Source organism: Artibeus jamaicensis, unplaced genomic scaffold (assembly GCF_021234435.1).
Source record: "Artibeus jamaicensis isolate MK-2021 breed Jamaican fruit bat unplaced genomic scaffold, CSHL_Jam_final contig_3230, whole genome shotgun sequence".
Classification (NCBI taxonomy): Eukaryota; Metazoa; Chordata; class Mammalia; order Chiroptera; family Phyllostomidae; genus Artibeus; species Artibeus jamaicensis.
In genome coordinates, this window is record NW_026521764.1 from 1285894 (window position 1) to 1300532 (window position 14639).

Below are 14639 nucleotides of genomic sequence, written 5' to 3' on the forward strand. Positions count from 1 at the left end.
TGCGGGTAAGCTGTGGGGTTGATGGTGACACGTAATTGCAAAAGAGGGACAGGTTCTCTATCAGGCTTCGTAAATATTCTAAAAACATAATTCACTGTCTCCTGAACCTGCAAAAATACACGAGGGCCATCTGATTTCTTTAATTTCTACTGGTGAAATAAACGCAGACAAACATGCAGAGTCTGTTAAAGGACTCGTTTCTTTCAGTTTTTCTCTTGAAAGGCAATGTATACAGATTTATCCTTCATTATTTCCACTTACGCAAATGTCCTTTTCTTCTTTTCCTGTAACTATCACGACTTGACTAATATAAAGAAAAAAATCTGGAAAATTAAGTACTACTAACAGATCAGCATATATAAGTGAAGAGGTAAGCTTTTTGTTAAGGCCGCATATACGTTCTACAATTATGGGCGTTCAGCATAAAGTAATTTTGGGAACTGAAATATCAACAACTCTTCTTCATTCTTAGATACTACCATTTACTTGCTTAATCATGTTCCCTCCCCTACAAGACGTATTTTAAAAATATTTACTAATTTATATTCATGTTATTCTGGTTTTCTGTATTAGGTATATACAAATGTATGTTCATACATTTGCTCATGCTAAGTTATAACGATTTATAAATTTAGTTGAGGGTGGGGAGAGATAGTGGGGAGGTATTCATGTAATGGAGTGAACATTAGCCCACTTAGGGCTGTGAGCTTCAATAACTCTCTTTATGATGATAAAAGCTGAGAGGTATTAAATTCTACTACAATAAAAATATCTACCTATGATATCCCAACACAGCACAAACAGCTCCAGTCTCTAAATAATGTTCAAAAACATTGGGGGAAAACAACAAAAAATAATCTGGGCTATTGCTTAGAATGTGACAGTAGTAGACTATAAAAGATACCGTCACTGAAATGTGTAACCCACTCTCTCAGGTTAAATACAGGTGTCATATTTTTGTTTGCGGTTTGCATCACTTCAGAAAAGGCAGAAGCTGCAAATGTATCAAAATGGCCACATAAAAAGACTCCTGACTTAAAGTGTTCTGGATTTCCTGGGGTTTGGTAATCCCCTTTGGAAATAATTTTTTGTATAAAATGTCTTAGTCAAAGACTCAGACATGTCTTTAGCCAAGTAAAGTTTTAGGGATTCCTCAGGGAAGTTCTATGAGGCATTAAATTACTCAATGTGATCACAAATTATGATAGGATCAGTTTTAACAACAATAGTTTGAAAGCATATAATTTGCTATAAAACAAACTGTATTACTTAATGGATGGGAACACCCTTGGAAAACTGTTAGCATTAAAGTATAGTAAAAATAAGCCATATTTTTTTCATAAATAGGCCATGTTTAAAGAAGGAGAAATTTAAAACTTTGTGGTTACTTTTAAATTTCTTAGTAACACCTCACTTGGAAGCTTTAGAAGAAATCTGTTTTTGAAAATTTTCGAATTCACAACTACGCTTCAAGATCAGCTTTATAAACTGGTTCTGAAAAGCTTCAAGATAGGCTTCCGGCCAAGATGGAGGAGTAGGTAGACACACTGTGCCTCCGTTACACAACTAAAATAAAAACAACAAAAAAATTGAAAATAAATAACAACCAGAACTGACAGAAAATTGAACTGTACGGAAGTTGGAGAGACAAGGAGCTGAAATAGACACATTCATCCAGACCGGTAGGTGGGGCAGAGTCGGGTGGCTGAGCAAGGGGAGAGGGGTCATGGCACCAGAAGTGGTGACACCAGGTGTGCAAGGCACCCTGGGCGCACGAGACAGCAGAGGGCAGACCCTGGGCATGCAGGCAGCGGCTGGCAGACCCCGGGCACAGGGTGGCAACGGGCAGACTCAGTGAGGTGGCAATTGTGAAGCAAGGCACTGTGAACAAGGTAGGTGGCTGACTGGGCAGCGGTCCCACATTTGAGAGCAGATAACTGGGGAGTGAGACAGACTGTGCAACCCAGGGTCCCAGTGCTGGGAAATAAAGCCTCAAAACACTGATTGAAAATACTGGTGGGGGTTGAGGCACAGGGAGAGACTCCCAGCCTCACAGGAGAGTTCACTGGAGAGACCCACAGGGTCCTAGAATGTACACAAACCCACCCACATGGGAATCAGCACCAGAAGGGTCCAGTTTGCTTGGGGGAAGTGGTGGTGGGGACTGAGGTCCAAGAGAGAGGAGGAGTAAGCGCCACTGTTCCCTCTCTGACCCTACCCCCACATACAGCATCACAACCCAGCCACTGGGTTACCCTGCTGTGGTGAACACCTAAGGCTCTGCCCCTCATTCATAACAGGCACGACCAGACACCCTCCCCCCAAAAAAGGCCCAAATGAAAGAACAGGTCAAAGCCCCAGAGCCAATATTTTTAAGTGACAAAGAGATAGCCAACCAACAGATGCACAGTTCAAAACACTGGTAATCAGGATGCTCACAGAACTGGTTGATTTTGGTTGCAAATTAGATGAAAAAATGAAGGCTACACTAAGTGAAATGAAGGGAAATGCACAGGAAACCAATAGTGATGGGAAGGAAACTGGGACTCAAATCAGGGGAGTGGACCAGAAGGAAGAAAGACACAACCAAGCAGAAAAAGAATAAAGAAACGAAAATTTAAAAAAACGAGGAGCGGCTTAGGAACTTCCCGGACATCTTTAAATGTTCCAACATCCAACTTATAGGGGTACCAGAAGGGGAAGAAGAAGAGCAACAAGTGGAAAACTTATTTGAACAAATAATAAAGGAGAACTTCCCCAATCTGGCAAAGGAAAAAGGAAGTCCAGGAAGCTCAGAGAGTCCCAAGGAAGGTGGACCCAAGGAGGAACACACCAAGGCACATCATAATTACATTAGCCAAGATTAAAATGAAGAAGAGAATCCTAGAAGCAGCAAGAGATAAGGGGACAGTCACCTACAAAGGAGTTCTCTGAATCAGACTGTCAGCTGATTTCTCAAAAGAGACATTATAGGCAAGAAGGGGCTGGAAAGAAGAATTCCAAGTCATGAAATCCAAAGACCTACATCCAAGATTGCTCTATCCAGCAAAACTTTCATTTAGAATGAAAGGACAGATAAAGTGCTTCTCAGATAAGGTCAAGCTAAAGGAGTTCATCATCACCAAGCCCTTATTATATGAAATGTTAAAGGGACTTATCTAAGAAAAAGAAGATAAAAAACATGTATAGTAAAATGACAGCAAGCTTACAATTATTAACAACCACATCTAAAACAAAAACAAAAAACAAACTAAGCAAAAAACTAGAACAGGAACAGAACCACAGAAATGGAGATCACATGGAGGGGTTAGCAACAGGGGACTGAGAGGAGGAAAAGGGGGGAGAAGGTACAGAGAATAAGTAGCATAGATGGTAGGTAGAAAATAGACAGGGGGAGAGCAAGAATAGTACAGAAAATGTAGAAGCTAAAGAACTTATGACACATGGACATGAACTAAAGGGGGGAATGTGGGTAGGAGAGGGTGTGCAGGGTGGAGGTGAATGAAGCGGGGGAAATGGGACAACTGTAAGGGCATAATCGGTAAAATATATTTTAAAAATTTTAAAAAGGCTTCAAGATAGCTGCAGGGGCCACAAGGTACAGTAGAGCACTAAGTGAGCACTATTTCTACTTTATGTATTTTTAAGAGAGGTTGTACCCTTTATGAAGTTTTAAAGTATTACTTTAAGCAAAAAAATGTTGAAGGGGGGAGAAACATAACAATTACTTAACAGGAAAGAGATACAGCTGAGACTATTACTAGGGCTCAATAAAACGGGTACATACAAAAAAAATCCACCGTTTTAAAATTTTTCACATGGGCTCGAATGGACTCTTCACATTACCAAAGCCCTGACAGGTAACTGGCCACATAAATGCTCCCGAAGCATCTTCCTGAAACACTGTGAGGCAAGAAGCCCTAGTGGAGAACTGAGTACGTCTTCTTAGCTTGGCTTTTTGGCCTTTCACCTCTTGCATCTCTTCTATTTAGTGTATAAATCATAAAGCTTCCTTAACTGGTCATTCACCTTCTAAGCACATCCATCACTCTAAGAGATCACGCTTCTGCAAAGGAGACAGTGGACTCCAGGGACAATGTGGACCTCCCGGGTGGGGGGATGGCTCGTGTCCCTGGGACACGTGCCCAGAGACATGAGACCCCATACGTGCAGTCTCCTGCCCAAGCCGTCCGGCACTAACTGAGGGACTGTTTTATCAGTTCACTTACTGCCACCTCATTCAACCTGTGGACGCTGGGGCTTACCCGCTAGGCCAAATCTGCCTCGAGATTTCTAAAGCCTGAGACAGAGCTATGAAAGAAAACATAACAGACAGTACCATTTAGAACGTGAAAACAGAAGCCGCATTTCCAGCTCCCTCCACCCCCCTCACGCCCACCTATCCTGTCTCATTTCATCTTTTACCTTGGATATCATTACATTCATATTGAACACAGCCCCACCCTACCGGGGGGTTGAGTACATTAGGAAGAAAGGCAGTTAATTCCTAATGAGAGACATCTGCCCGCGCGGAAGGCGACAGCCTCCTCCCGTGGATGAAGGATATTGCCGCAGCAGCGCCTGGCACAGGTCGTCAGTTGTCATGAAGACGGTGTACGTGAGGAGGAAGTCATCGAGGAGGGTCTCTGCAAAGGGAGAAAAACAAACGCAAGGTGAGCAAAGCAGTGATGAGAAGGGCAGCTGCTCCCGCAGACCCAGACGAGTGCAGGGCAGAGACAGGATAAACGCTGGTGGAGGAGCTGGGGGGGCATTAGCCACAAAACACATTATTTATTAAAGGGAAGGTTTTTAAAATGCCTTACACAAAATGCCCCAAGCAATGAGATTTTTTTTTTTTTTTACTGCAAGACTCTAAACATACAACTTTTGTCATCTTTTCCCCCAAAAACATCATTTATATTTGTGGGTAAAGATGTTACAGAAACCAATGCATAAATCATGAGATTTTAGAAATACATTTTATAAGATTTCTGAGGTATACACTCTAGTCCTACAGGGAACGAAGCCCATGTGTTGTAATAAAATACGGCTTCCTACAGCCGTTTACCTAAGTCTAGGGCGAGAACAATGGATAATGAAACCCAGAGGACACATATCAGGTTCCAAGGGCATTCACCTCTATCTCTCAAATGAATCTGTAAGAAGTAGGGAAAGTGGTGAGTGATTTTCTTATTGCTGTGAAGAGAGACACAGCTAAGTTCATGCTCCTTCCTAATTCCTCCTCTACCCCTTTAACCACCAGAACAGGTTCCATTTGTATTGCCCCTCTGCCTTGAGAGCTCTTTGAAGAGCCCAGCTGACATTTCAGATGGAGCTGCTTATCTGGCCACCGCTGGCCTCAAATGTAACTTCCAACTGACAGAAAAGATTCTATGTAGAACACAAAGTGGAGCTTTTGCCATAACAGTCTTTATCTAATCTCCTTGAGATTCATTGCACTATATGATTTCATTTCCATATCTCCTGTATTTATACTTGAAATAGTGATAAGTAATAAGGATAGGGGGGTCGTTGTCTACTCGAGAGCATTTATGCTCTCCAAAGCCTATACACTATAAGTGTGTAGACAGAAAGAACTGTTGAAGACTGGGAAAATTCCAGAATTTTTAGAAACAACCAGTAACATTTACTTTAAAAGTCGATCGATGCAAAGCAACAAGGCTATGTTTGCAAACACAAAACCATGACCGAAGAGGCTGTGGATTATGACGCTGCATCAGCTGCAGGGGTTAGTTCATTTCTGTGTTCGTCTGTGCTGCAGAAGGTCAGGACAGTCTCCACTCACACAGGTCAGTGGCTGCAAATGGCAATTTTCAACAACAACAAGGGATTGCAGGAATTTTTCCCAAAAGTATTGATTTCTGTTAGATACATAACAAAGTTCCTTCTTGAAAAATAAATTTGACAGATGGCACCTAACGTGTAAAATAAACTTACAATGTTGTATCACATGGTGACATGTGGGTCAGTCATGAGTCTAACTTACTGCTACTTTATGGCAATGGTGAGTTCTCAAACAGACGTGCCTGGGCCTCGCACAGCATCAGTCAGTCCAGGGCAAGGAAACTGGGGGGGGGGGGTGAGTGGGCGCGCACAGCCACGTGGACAGAAGACCCAGGAGCGCTCTACCAGAGTCTCTGTCACGGACCTTTGAAATCTGTGCACAAAAAGGCAGGAGCAGCTTTATTCAAACATCTGCCCCCCCAACTTGTTAACCTGGCCACCCTAATGGAAAATTTGGAATACACATTTGAAACTTGGTCTCTTTCATTGAGGTTTTTAAACAGTTTAAATAAACAACAAAGGCATAACGTCTGAATCCCTGGGATATTTTGGAACACAATTTGAACTCTGTCACTCTGGCATGCTATTGAACAGTAATGTCCACAGACTGTAACATTGTTCTCTACTAAACATAATGATGCAAATAGCATCTCCGGCTTGATTAGAAATTGAACCTTTTTTTTTCACATTCAATATTAGATACAGGCTGCAAAGACCAGAGAGTAGCCTAGACTCCGTTTTAGATTAAAGCCTGTACAGATTGGAGCCAGTAAGATACAGAGGCACCCCTGGGTGACGGTGCTGAGAACCTTATCCACCCAACACTTGAAATGCCTGATGTGGAATTCAGGGATATTCATACACTGAGCTCATCTAACAAGGTAGAAATGATTCTCTAATCAATTTCAGCTATGACTCCGTTCATAGCTGAGATTAAAAAGAACACCGTTAACTTTGATAGAACAAGTCATTCCATCCTGGAACAGCCTTAGATAATGAACCGAGTTACTAGTTGGATGGTAGCAAAACAATCTTGCATTCGGTTCAACTGATCAGCTCACGTGTGACAGTATTTTGTTAAGGGTTTTGACCCAGAAATGTTATTTCCCCAAAGTTACCACAATATTTAATATTTAATGCATTTACCTAATTATCTCTCTGCCATAGAAATATTAAATGAAAACAATGAGGCCACATAAAAACACTTCCAGCTAAATCCTAATGAAAAGAATAGCTAAAAATCGTAAAGAACAGATTCTCAATACTCCTAACTCAAATCTTTTTCTATTTAATTACCATATTGTTCTGAACACTTTCGATGCATAAAGAGCTTCCCTTTATTTCTTTAGCATTGTTTTTTTCCTGTTGTACATGAAAGTAATTGAATGATATCATCAAAATGGTGCACTTCAAATAACAGTGCATTTTATAATAATCATGCTTCAAAAAAGGCTGTCCCATTGGTATTTAAAAATATTTTTAGAGTCACAATGGCTATGCAAATGATCCCCTGAAGACTATTAGAAAACAATACCCATTTAGAGAGACTAGCAAATCCATTGGCATCCACATTTAAACACTGTAATTACCTATTATATCATATAATGGTCAATTAATAGTAATTTAAGACTGGGCAGAAAAGCACCATTGTGTATAAAAGCATCTTTCATTTAAACAAATTCATAGTTGCCATGTACACTAACACTTTAATGAAATGATGTATCCATTTTGATTTCTAATTCTGTGAATAGTGAGGTATCAATATACAAAAAAACCTTACCTTTGAAATTCTATTCATTAAATTAATCACTAAACCTAATCCCAGATTCTTGGCTCATCACTGACAAAACTACTCAGCCATCTTTTGGGAATAGCCCCTGAACTCAAAAATAGAAGAATATTTTTTGTAGCACTTTTTTTAAAATACAGGAAGTACTCTTGCAGTTGAAAGGGAACATGCTGGCCACAACCAGAGCTGGAAGGCAAACGCCTTACAGTTTCAGGTGTTGGGTAACTTGAAAGAAAGTGTATCAGGTGCAGTCACAACCCGGAGCCTCTAGAAAGGGCTCTAAAGTCATCTCTGTAACCAGCCGCGATGCTTTTAATACAGGACATTTCCCTGGCATCTGTTACTGCTTTAATTTTAAGGCATAAGAACGGACTGTTTTTATTTGGTTTTACTTGAATGTATAAATTATTTTCTCATTCTCATTTAGAGTGTAGCAAGCACTAATAATTTCCATTTTATCTCTGCAAAAAAAGTGCAGAGGCTCCCAGACTTGTGTCCTGGTGGAATCGTAATGGGGTTGGTGCAGATCCTTTTCAGGGCTCTATTATTATACATAAATGTAATCAAATGAGGGGAATTGAGCTACATGTTTCCAAAAGATCTAAGCTCGATTTTTTTTTTTTTGGTAAAAAAAAGAAAACCTCATAAAACATACCCTAAAGTCTAGAAATCACAGGAGTATAGAGTTACTTAGGAGCAATTAGAGAAATCTACTTCAGTTATTTTTCAACACTCATAAACAAAATCCATCGCAATAACACAACCACTCATCTGTTAAACTGAATTGCCAAGAAAGCAAATGGAAAGAATTCTGACAGACAACAGCCTTACAGTGGCCATTTCATCTAAGGAAGGTGATGTGAAAATTCGACATTTCTGCACCAACTCCTATGCCCTCCAGTCCTGTCAGCAGTGCTGTTTCACCTGCGTTGCCATCTCAGATGCAATGGAATTCAAGGCGCTCTAAAATACGTTCTGCTTAACCTTTATTTCAGGGAGCCAGGAGAAGCTTTGTACTACGAAGGTTCCAACTTACCACTATTTTTTGAGAAGTGGTGCCAAAAAGTACCATGTAATTTGATTAAGCACACACAAAAATTTTCATGTTCATGTTTGAATTATAGGTTAAAGTGCTTCACCGTTAAATGCTATTCTTCTTTCTCAGTGCATTTTATATTCCTGAACTATTTACCACAGCTTTAAATTCACTCGATTCCTGCATATTTCTACAATTTCACCAGAGTATTGCTTAGCCATTCGAAAACTACAAATCTTATTTTTTGATACTGGTTTCACAAGGAAGGCTTATTATTTAATGCAGTTTCTACATGAAACTTTAAAACTCACCCCTTGAATGACAGGAACTTGCTACAGGCAGGGGTGGGTGGCACTCTTCAAATAATGAAATTCATTTTCATTTTAACTTGTAACATGTGGTGTTGGAACCCCATCATTCCTTCCTTAGGAAAGAATGATTTGAATACAGCAGGTATTATGTTCTTAGCTACAATACATTTCACATGCTGCCTTTTAAAAATGCCAAAAAGGATCATGGGGCACCAACACAGTGCCTGCCTACCTTCTCCACACAGAGGGTCATGTCTGCAGGTCCCCTGGCACTGAGAGAGGTGACAGGCACTAAGAGCTCCCGTTGTCCTAGCCCATCTCAGCTGTTCTCAGTGTCCAGGCACAATTATAATTCTGGCCCATCTGTGGCTCATGCATGAGTCTGCCATGCTTGCTAGGAAGCTCGGAAAACAGTGTTAAGAATCAAAGGGAACCAGAGAGCTGTATGTCCGTCCACCTGGGTAGCCTGAGATTTAGTATTTGCCCTCTCTGGGCCTTGGCTGAGTGACCTGTAAAATGGGTATCATACCCACACAAAGCAGAACTGTAGTCAGGATTACACAGTGCATCTAAAGCATCTGGCAGAGAACCTAGCATATGACAGGCACTATCAATAAATAATACTACCTGCTCTTTATTTTCATAAAATTCGATTGAGATCCTGTCCCCATTCTTCAAGTGCCTCCACTCAAGCAACAAAAACTGAGTATGGAGAACTGACTAATATGAGGCATTCGTACAGCGTCAGGGTTGAGAGCTAGGAAAGCACAGGAGTGAGCCCCAGCTTCAAGGTCACGATTGGTTAGGCAGCTGAGACCCGTATCCCCATGAAATGAACTAAGACACACAACACTGCAACTGAGCCACACCGACCACAGATGTCACAGGGGATGAAGAAAAGATGCCGGTATGCCAGGGAAGGTTTTACCCGACCGGGACCTGTGAGATGACCCCCCGAACCTTCCAGAAGAGCTGGTGGAGGAGGAGGCGAGGAGAAAGGAGCGCATGTGGGCATGTCCACATCAGACATGTGACCTTCGGGCCTTGTTTAATCCTTAAAGATCCTTTTTTTGGTAGATGACAGTATTTAAAAATCAGAAGATCTTGCAACACCAGGCTCACATCTCATATGCTAACCACAGTTTAGAGCTGAGCTGGTCTTTTCGTGCAGGGCGTGTATGCTCTAGTTTATCACAGATCTGCCCTGGCTGGCTTCACTCGTTCGTATTAACTGCCCATGGATGTGTGAATCGGTTCTGGAAGAGATCACATGGCATAATTAAAAAATGAAGCTAGAAAAGTAGGTTGGCATCCGTTTCTAGGGGGACGTTGAGCACCAGACTAAAAAGGATGGCGCTGCTTTTATAGGAAGAGGGGAGTGAGTGTTGACTCTCAAGGTGAGGGGTGACAAGAGACACAGATTACGTTTGCTGCGTCAGAGAGGTCAGACCGGATAGAGAATAAGGGGACAGAGACTGCACTGACTTTTAAACACCTTGAGCTTGAGCCTGAGTTTGAGTTCCCTAGGTTTAAGTGAAGCTACTGCACATAAACATCAGAGACCAGAGCCTGCTGGTCTGGTCTCCAGACCAGAGGGCTGGGTGGCGATTGGAGCCACTGCAGAGAGAGAGAGTGGCTGGAACAACACGGATTCTCAGATTTAATCCTGGAAGGTGGCAAGCAGGGGTCTGAGGGTTGAGCTGGGGCGTGTTCACACTTGGGCAGTAGTAGAAGAAAGATGAATCAAGGAAGGAGAAAGAGAAGAAAAAGAGAAATAGGAGAATGGGGAGACAAAAATGTCATAAAAGCCAACAAGAAAGAAGGATTGGAAACGAGCAGATTTTAAGTATCAGAATAGTGGTCAGAAGGAGGTTCATGAGCCTGGGCTTTCAAAGACCACTGGATTTGGTGTGTGGATGGTCCCTGCCTGACGGCTTTAGAGAGATGCTCCTTGGTAACTGGTAGATGCAAACTCTAGTTAGACTAAAAGGAACTAAGGATATTCTGAAAATCAGCTCTCACACCATCTATCACTGATTTCCCCTGAAGACTCTTACTGCAGTTGTATAGCTTATTGATTAGTAACAGCAGTTGCTCTCACAAATGAGCCAGGAGGAAAAATTTCTTCGTGATCAATGCAAGAATCATTTTACTTAACAGCATAAATTAGAATGTGGGAATTGTCATGGGTGTGCAGCCTTCAATACCAATCTGCCAGCATCTACCAACAAAAACTGACGGCCGGTTGTGAGACCCACTCGGCTGAACAGACCTGTGCCCTCTGGGTTGCTCGGTTTTCTATGATGAACATCACATAACGGATTCTCACGATATGAGCTGTGTTCCTAAGGACTCGCCAATGAAACATTCTAAAATCTCATGCCATAAATAAACAAAAATTTAAACATTACACCTTAAATAAGTAGCCTGGGGCATGGTTATTTCGAGCACTGACTCTAATATTTGAATATTTTATCTCTCAAGAACCAAGAAGAATGTCTACTATCAGCTTTCCTTTGAAATTAGAAATCGTCACACCTTGGTACTCATCGGCTTCAGAATTTGTCAAGCCCTGTACCCATTGCATTTTGATGAGAAAAAATGTTTCAGCCTACAGGTTGCTTGGGACTCATGGCCCTTGCTAGAACCTGTACGAGTCACGCCGCTGCCCTGCAAGAGGAAATGCTTCACCTTCCGGTGCTCCTCGGTTCCGGCACGCCCCACGAGTTCCACAACGAATCAATGGCAACTACGGAGGAACCACGGTATAGCACAATTTCGAAAGCTAATTTTCCCCTCGGCCACTGTGAATCATTAGCACTGAACTTCAGACAAGTAAAATCTTATTTATTTTTGTTTCAGGTTAACAGAAATTCTAGGGATACTAGAGAGAAGTTATTTTCCTTGCAGTTTAGCAGTGGATAGTCAGTCATCTGCCTACTTTAAAACTAACGATCAGCATGATAGCTAGATATATTAAAGATAAGAAGATAGTGTACAAACTTGCTAATTTAAAGTAAATGCAACTAAATATTACCAGGGCTCTTTCTAAACAATCCGGCACAAGATCTTAGACAAACTGAAAACTTCCAATATGGAAAAATTTTCCTTTAATGTATTTCCTGTAGTAAAAAGTATTTCTAGGACAAACGTTTTTACCCGTGGCTGACAGCAGGCATGCCTTTGTGTTCTGGTGTCCAGAACAGGCACTGGAGTTGTTTCCAATAGAACAAAGCTGCTTTCTTTCTCACACAGGTGAAAGGGAGACTCGTGGTTTAGGGTCACAAAGGTTTGGTCATAACCAAAGACCTATTCCTTAGGGTTCAGCACAGAGCTCTCTGCCAGGAGAAGGACAAAGGTGTAAGATATGGTACTTCTTACAGCTTCTGTAGGAACCCAATTTCTGTAGGGCTTTAGAATTTGGTAAGAACAGTAAAGGATGACACAAAGCAACCTACAAACCCAGGCTGATACATATTCCATTCACGTGAACATCTGAGCAAACCTGGTCTACCCTGGGGTCCAGGTGGTGGACCCCTGCTACCACCACCATTCAACACGCATTAGCCCCAGGGGGCCCTGGATTTGCTTGGAATCACACCTATTTCCTCCTGTGCACCAGGAAGCCAGTGGTGGCTGTGCTGGGCAATGAGGAAAGTAGGGAAGGGAAGACAGTAGCTACTCTATTTGGAAATAATCTTAACAACTGCCTTTTAATGAGCACATACTGTGTTCTGCTCCATGGGCTTCACCCCCATGGTCTGTGCTCCTCCCGCCCACCCTAGGAGGTCAGTCTTCCATCCTCTCTATGGATGGTGACATCGAGACTGAGATAGGTAAGGGGACTAATCACTGAGTTACTGTATGTTAGTGTCAGAGGGGGCTGAGGTCCCCAAGGGTGCAGGCCCAGCTCTCACTTGTCCACGGCACTCTGCTCACCTGAGGACATGGGCCCAAGCAGCCCACCCTGAGACCGGGGAAGGCAGTGCAGGCAAGTCCTGGGTTTGGACTCTGGGAAGTGCCACAGACACAGGAACTTGGTCTTTTCGTTGTCCCTCAAGATGTCTTGACGAAGTCATTTTCCATCTATGTGCCAAAGTGCAGGATTCCTTTATTCCTACTCAAGTTTTATTTTTATTTTTATTTTCTAGCGAACACTTGGCAATAGAAAATAGCTACAAAAGATCAGCTAATTTGCTCTTCTAAAGGTAGAGCTGACAATCACACAGAGGGATTAAGATATCCACAGATTCATAAAACATCTTTTAATGGCCAATTATACATGTTTATATTACGGACACTGAGAATCACTAGTCACTTTATATTTTATTTACTCTTTCCTAAATCAGAAGAACGGATTTCCACATCCAAGTCTTGAGTGTCCCTCACTTTAGTTAAAAGTCAGTTTTTTTTTTGTGTTAAAATAGGTGTACTACTCACATAGCTAAGAACATCCCCAGGCCCTTCTCTTAGCATTGAAATCGTATGATTCACGGTGACTTGGCCCACACTCATAGGTAATGGGCACAAATGAGTTCTGAAAAATCACCAAGAATATCATTATATACAATTATATACTATAAGCTACACTAGAAGAACAAATTTAATTTGTGTTATTGTTTAAAAAAAACTTCTTGGAAGCCACCATATATAAAATATGTTTTAGAATACATTTCATTTACTTTATGAAAAATATTTCTAACAACCCATAGGGAGAATCTGGAGTGAAACATATTGTCAGTATTCACCTGTCGCTAAGAATATAAGCTAATCCAAACCACTTCATAGTCTTTAAGAGTGATTACACAATGCTTTAAATCACAATATATTTATATTTCTTTGAAGAGAAAGAAATATATAATGAAGGCCTAGGGTCTAAAGTATCAAAAAAACTAACATAAACTTCAACTTATAAAATTACATGTCATCTTCCTTCTCTTTAGGAATCAAACTGTCGCTTCTTTTGGCCATATTGTTCCCCAGATATTTTTAAAAGAATCCAACAATGTGTTTCCTAGCCTCACTTACAGTTAGACGTGAATAAGCCTCGGTTCATGAATAAAAGTGGAAGCCACTCCTGTGACAAGCAGGTGTGTTTTTCTTGACCCGCTCCATCCTGATACCCGGACCACAATGCTAGCATCTGTCTTGGCTCATGAGGTGCTGCTCAGACCCTAGGGACACTGGAGCAAAGAACTGGGAGGCATCTCAGTCCTGGACGGGACTTCTCCATTTTTATGTTCACGGGAGAGAAGTGTATCTACAACCTTGTCTAAGGCACCGTCAGAGTTCTCCTGTTGTGTGAAGTCATGCCTCATCACAGATTACACATGCGCACACATGGAAAATTTTCAGGAACTCAAATACATGACCAGTAATGTGGTCTGGCTCTGAAGATTCCAAACTTTCCCAAAAGTAGGATAAGGACATTTAAGAGGAGAAAAGTACTGTGGATTCTAGAATGTTCTGATGAAGACACATTTACTTTGCATGTTTTTTTTTTTTTTTTTAAGAATGCCCTCCCTGGGAGGCTGTCAAACAATGTGGAATCGTTGTAACTCTGAAACGTGCACTCACATCATGCCAATCAGCACGGGCAGAACCTGAGCTTCACTAAACTATTTCTATGGAAGCATCGGTGATAAAGGGCAGCAATGCCTTCCAATGCAGATCACACTGAACCAGGACACAATAGGCT

The 14639-nt window shown here is 41.6% G+C and overlaps 1 protein-coding gene across 1 annotated transcript in view; it reads right to left on the reverse strand.

The window, feature by feature from the left end:
- The window catches only part of RAPGEF5 (Rap guanine nucleotide exchange factor 5), a 216727-nt gene that overhangs the window by 39529 nt on the left and 162559 nt on the right, over window positions 1-14639 (reverse strand). The window contains exon 12 of the mRNA XM_037136283.2: window positions 4568-4646. Within this exon, the coding sequence (XP_036992178.2) occupies window positions 4568-4646 (79 nt within the window). The remainder of the gene's footprint in view (window positions 1-4567; window positions 4647-14639) is intronic.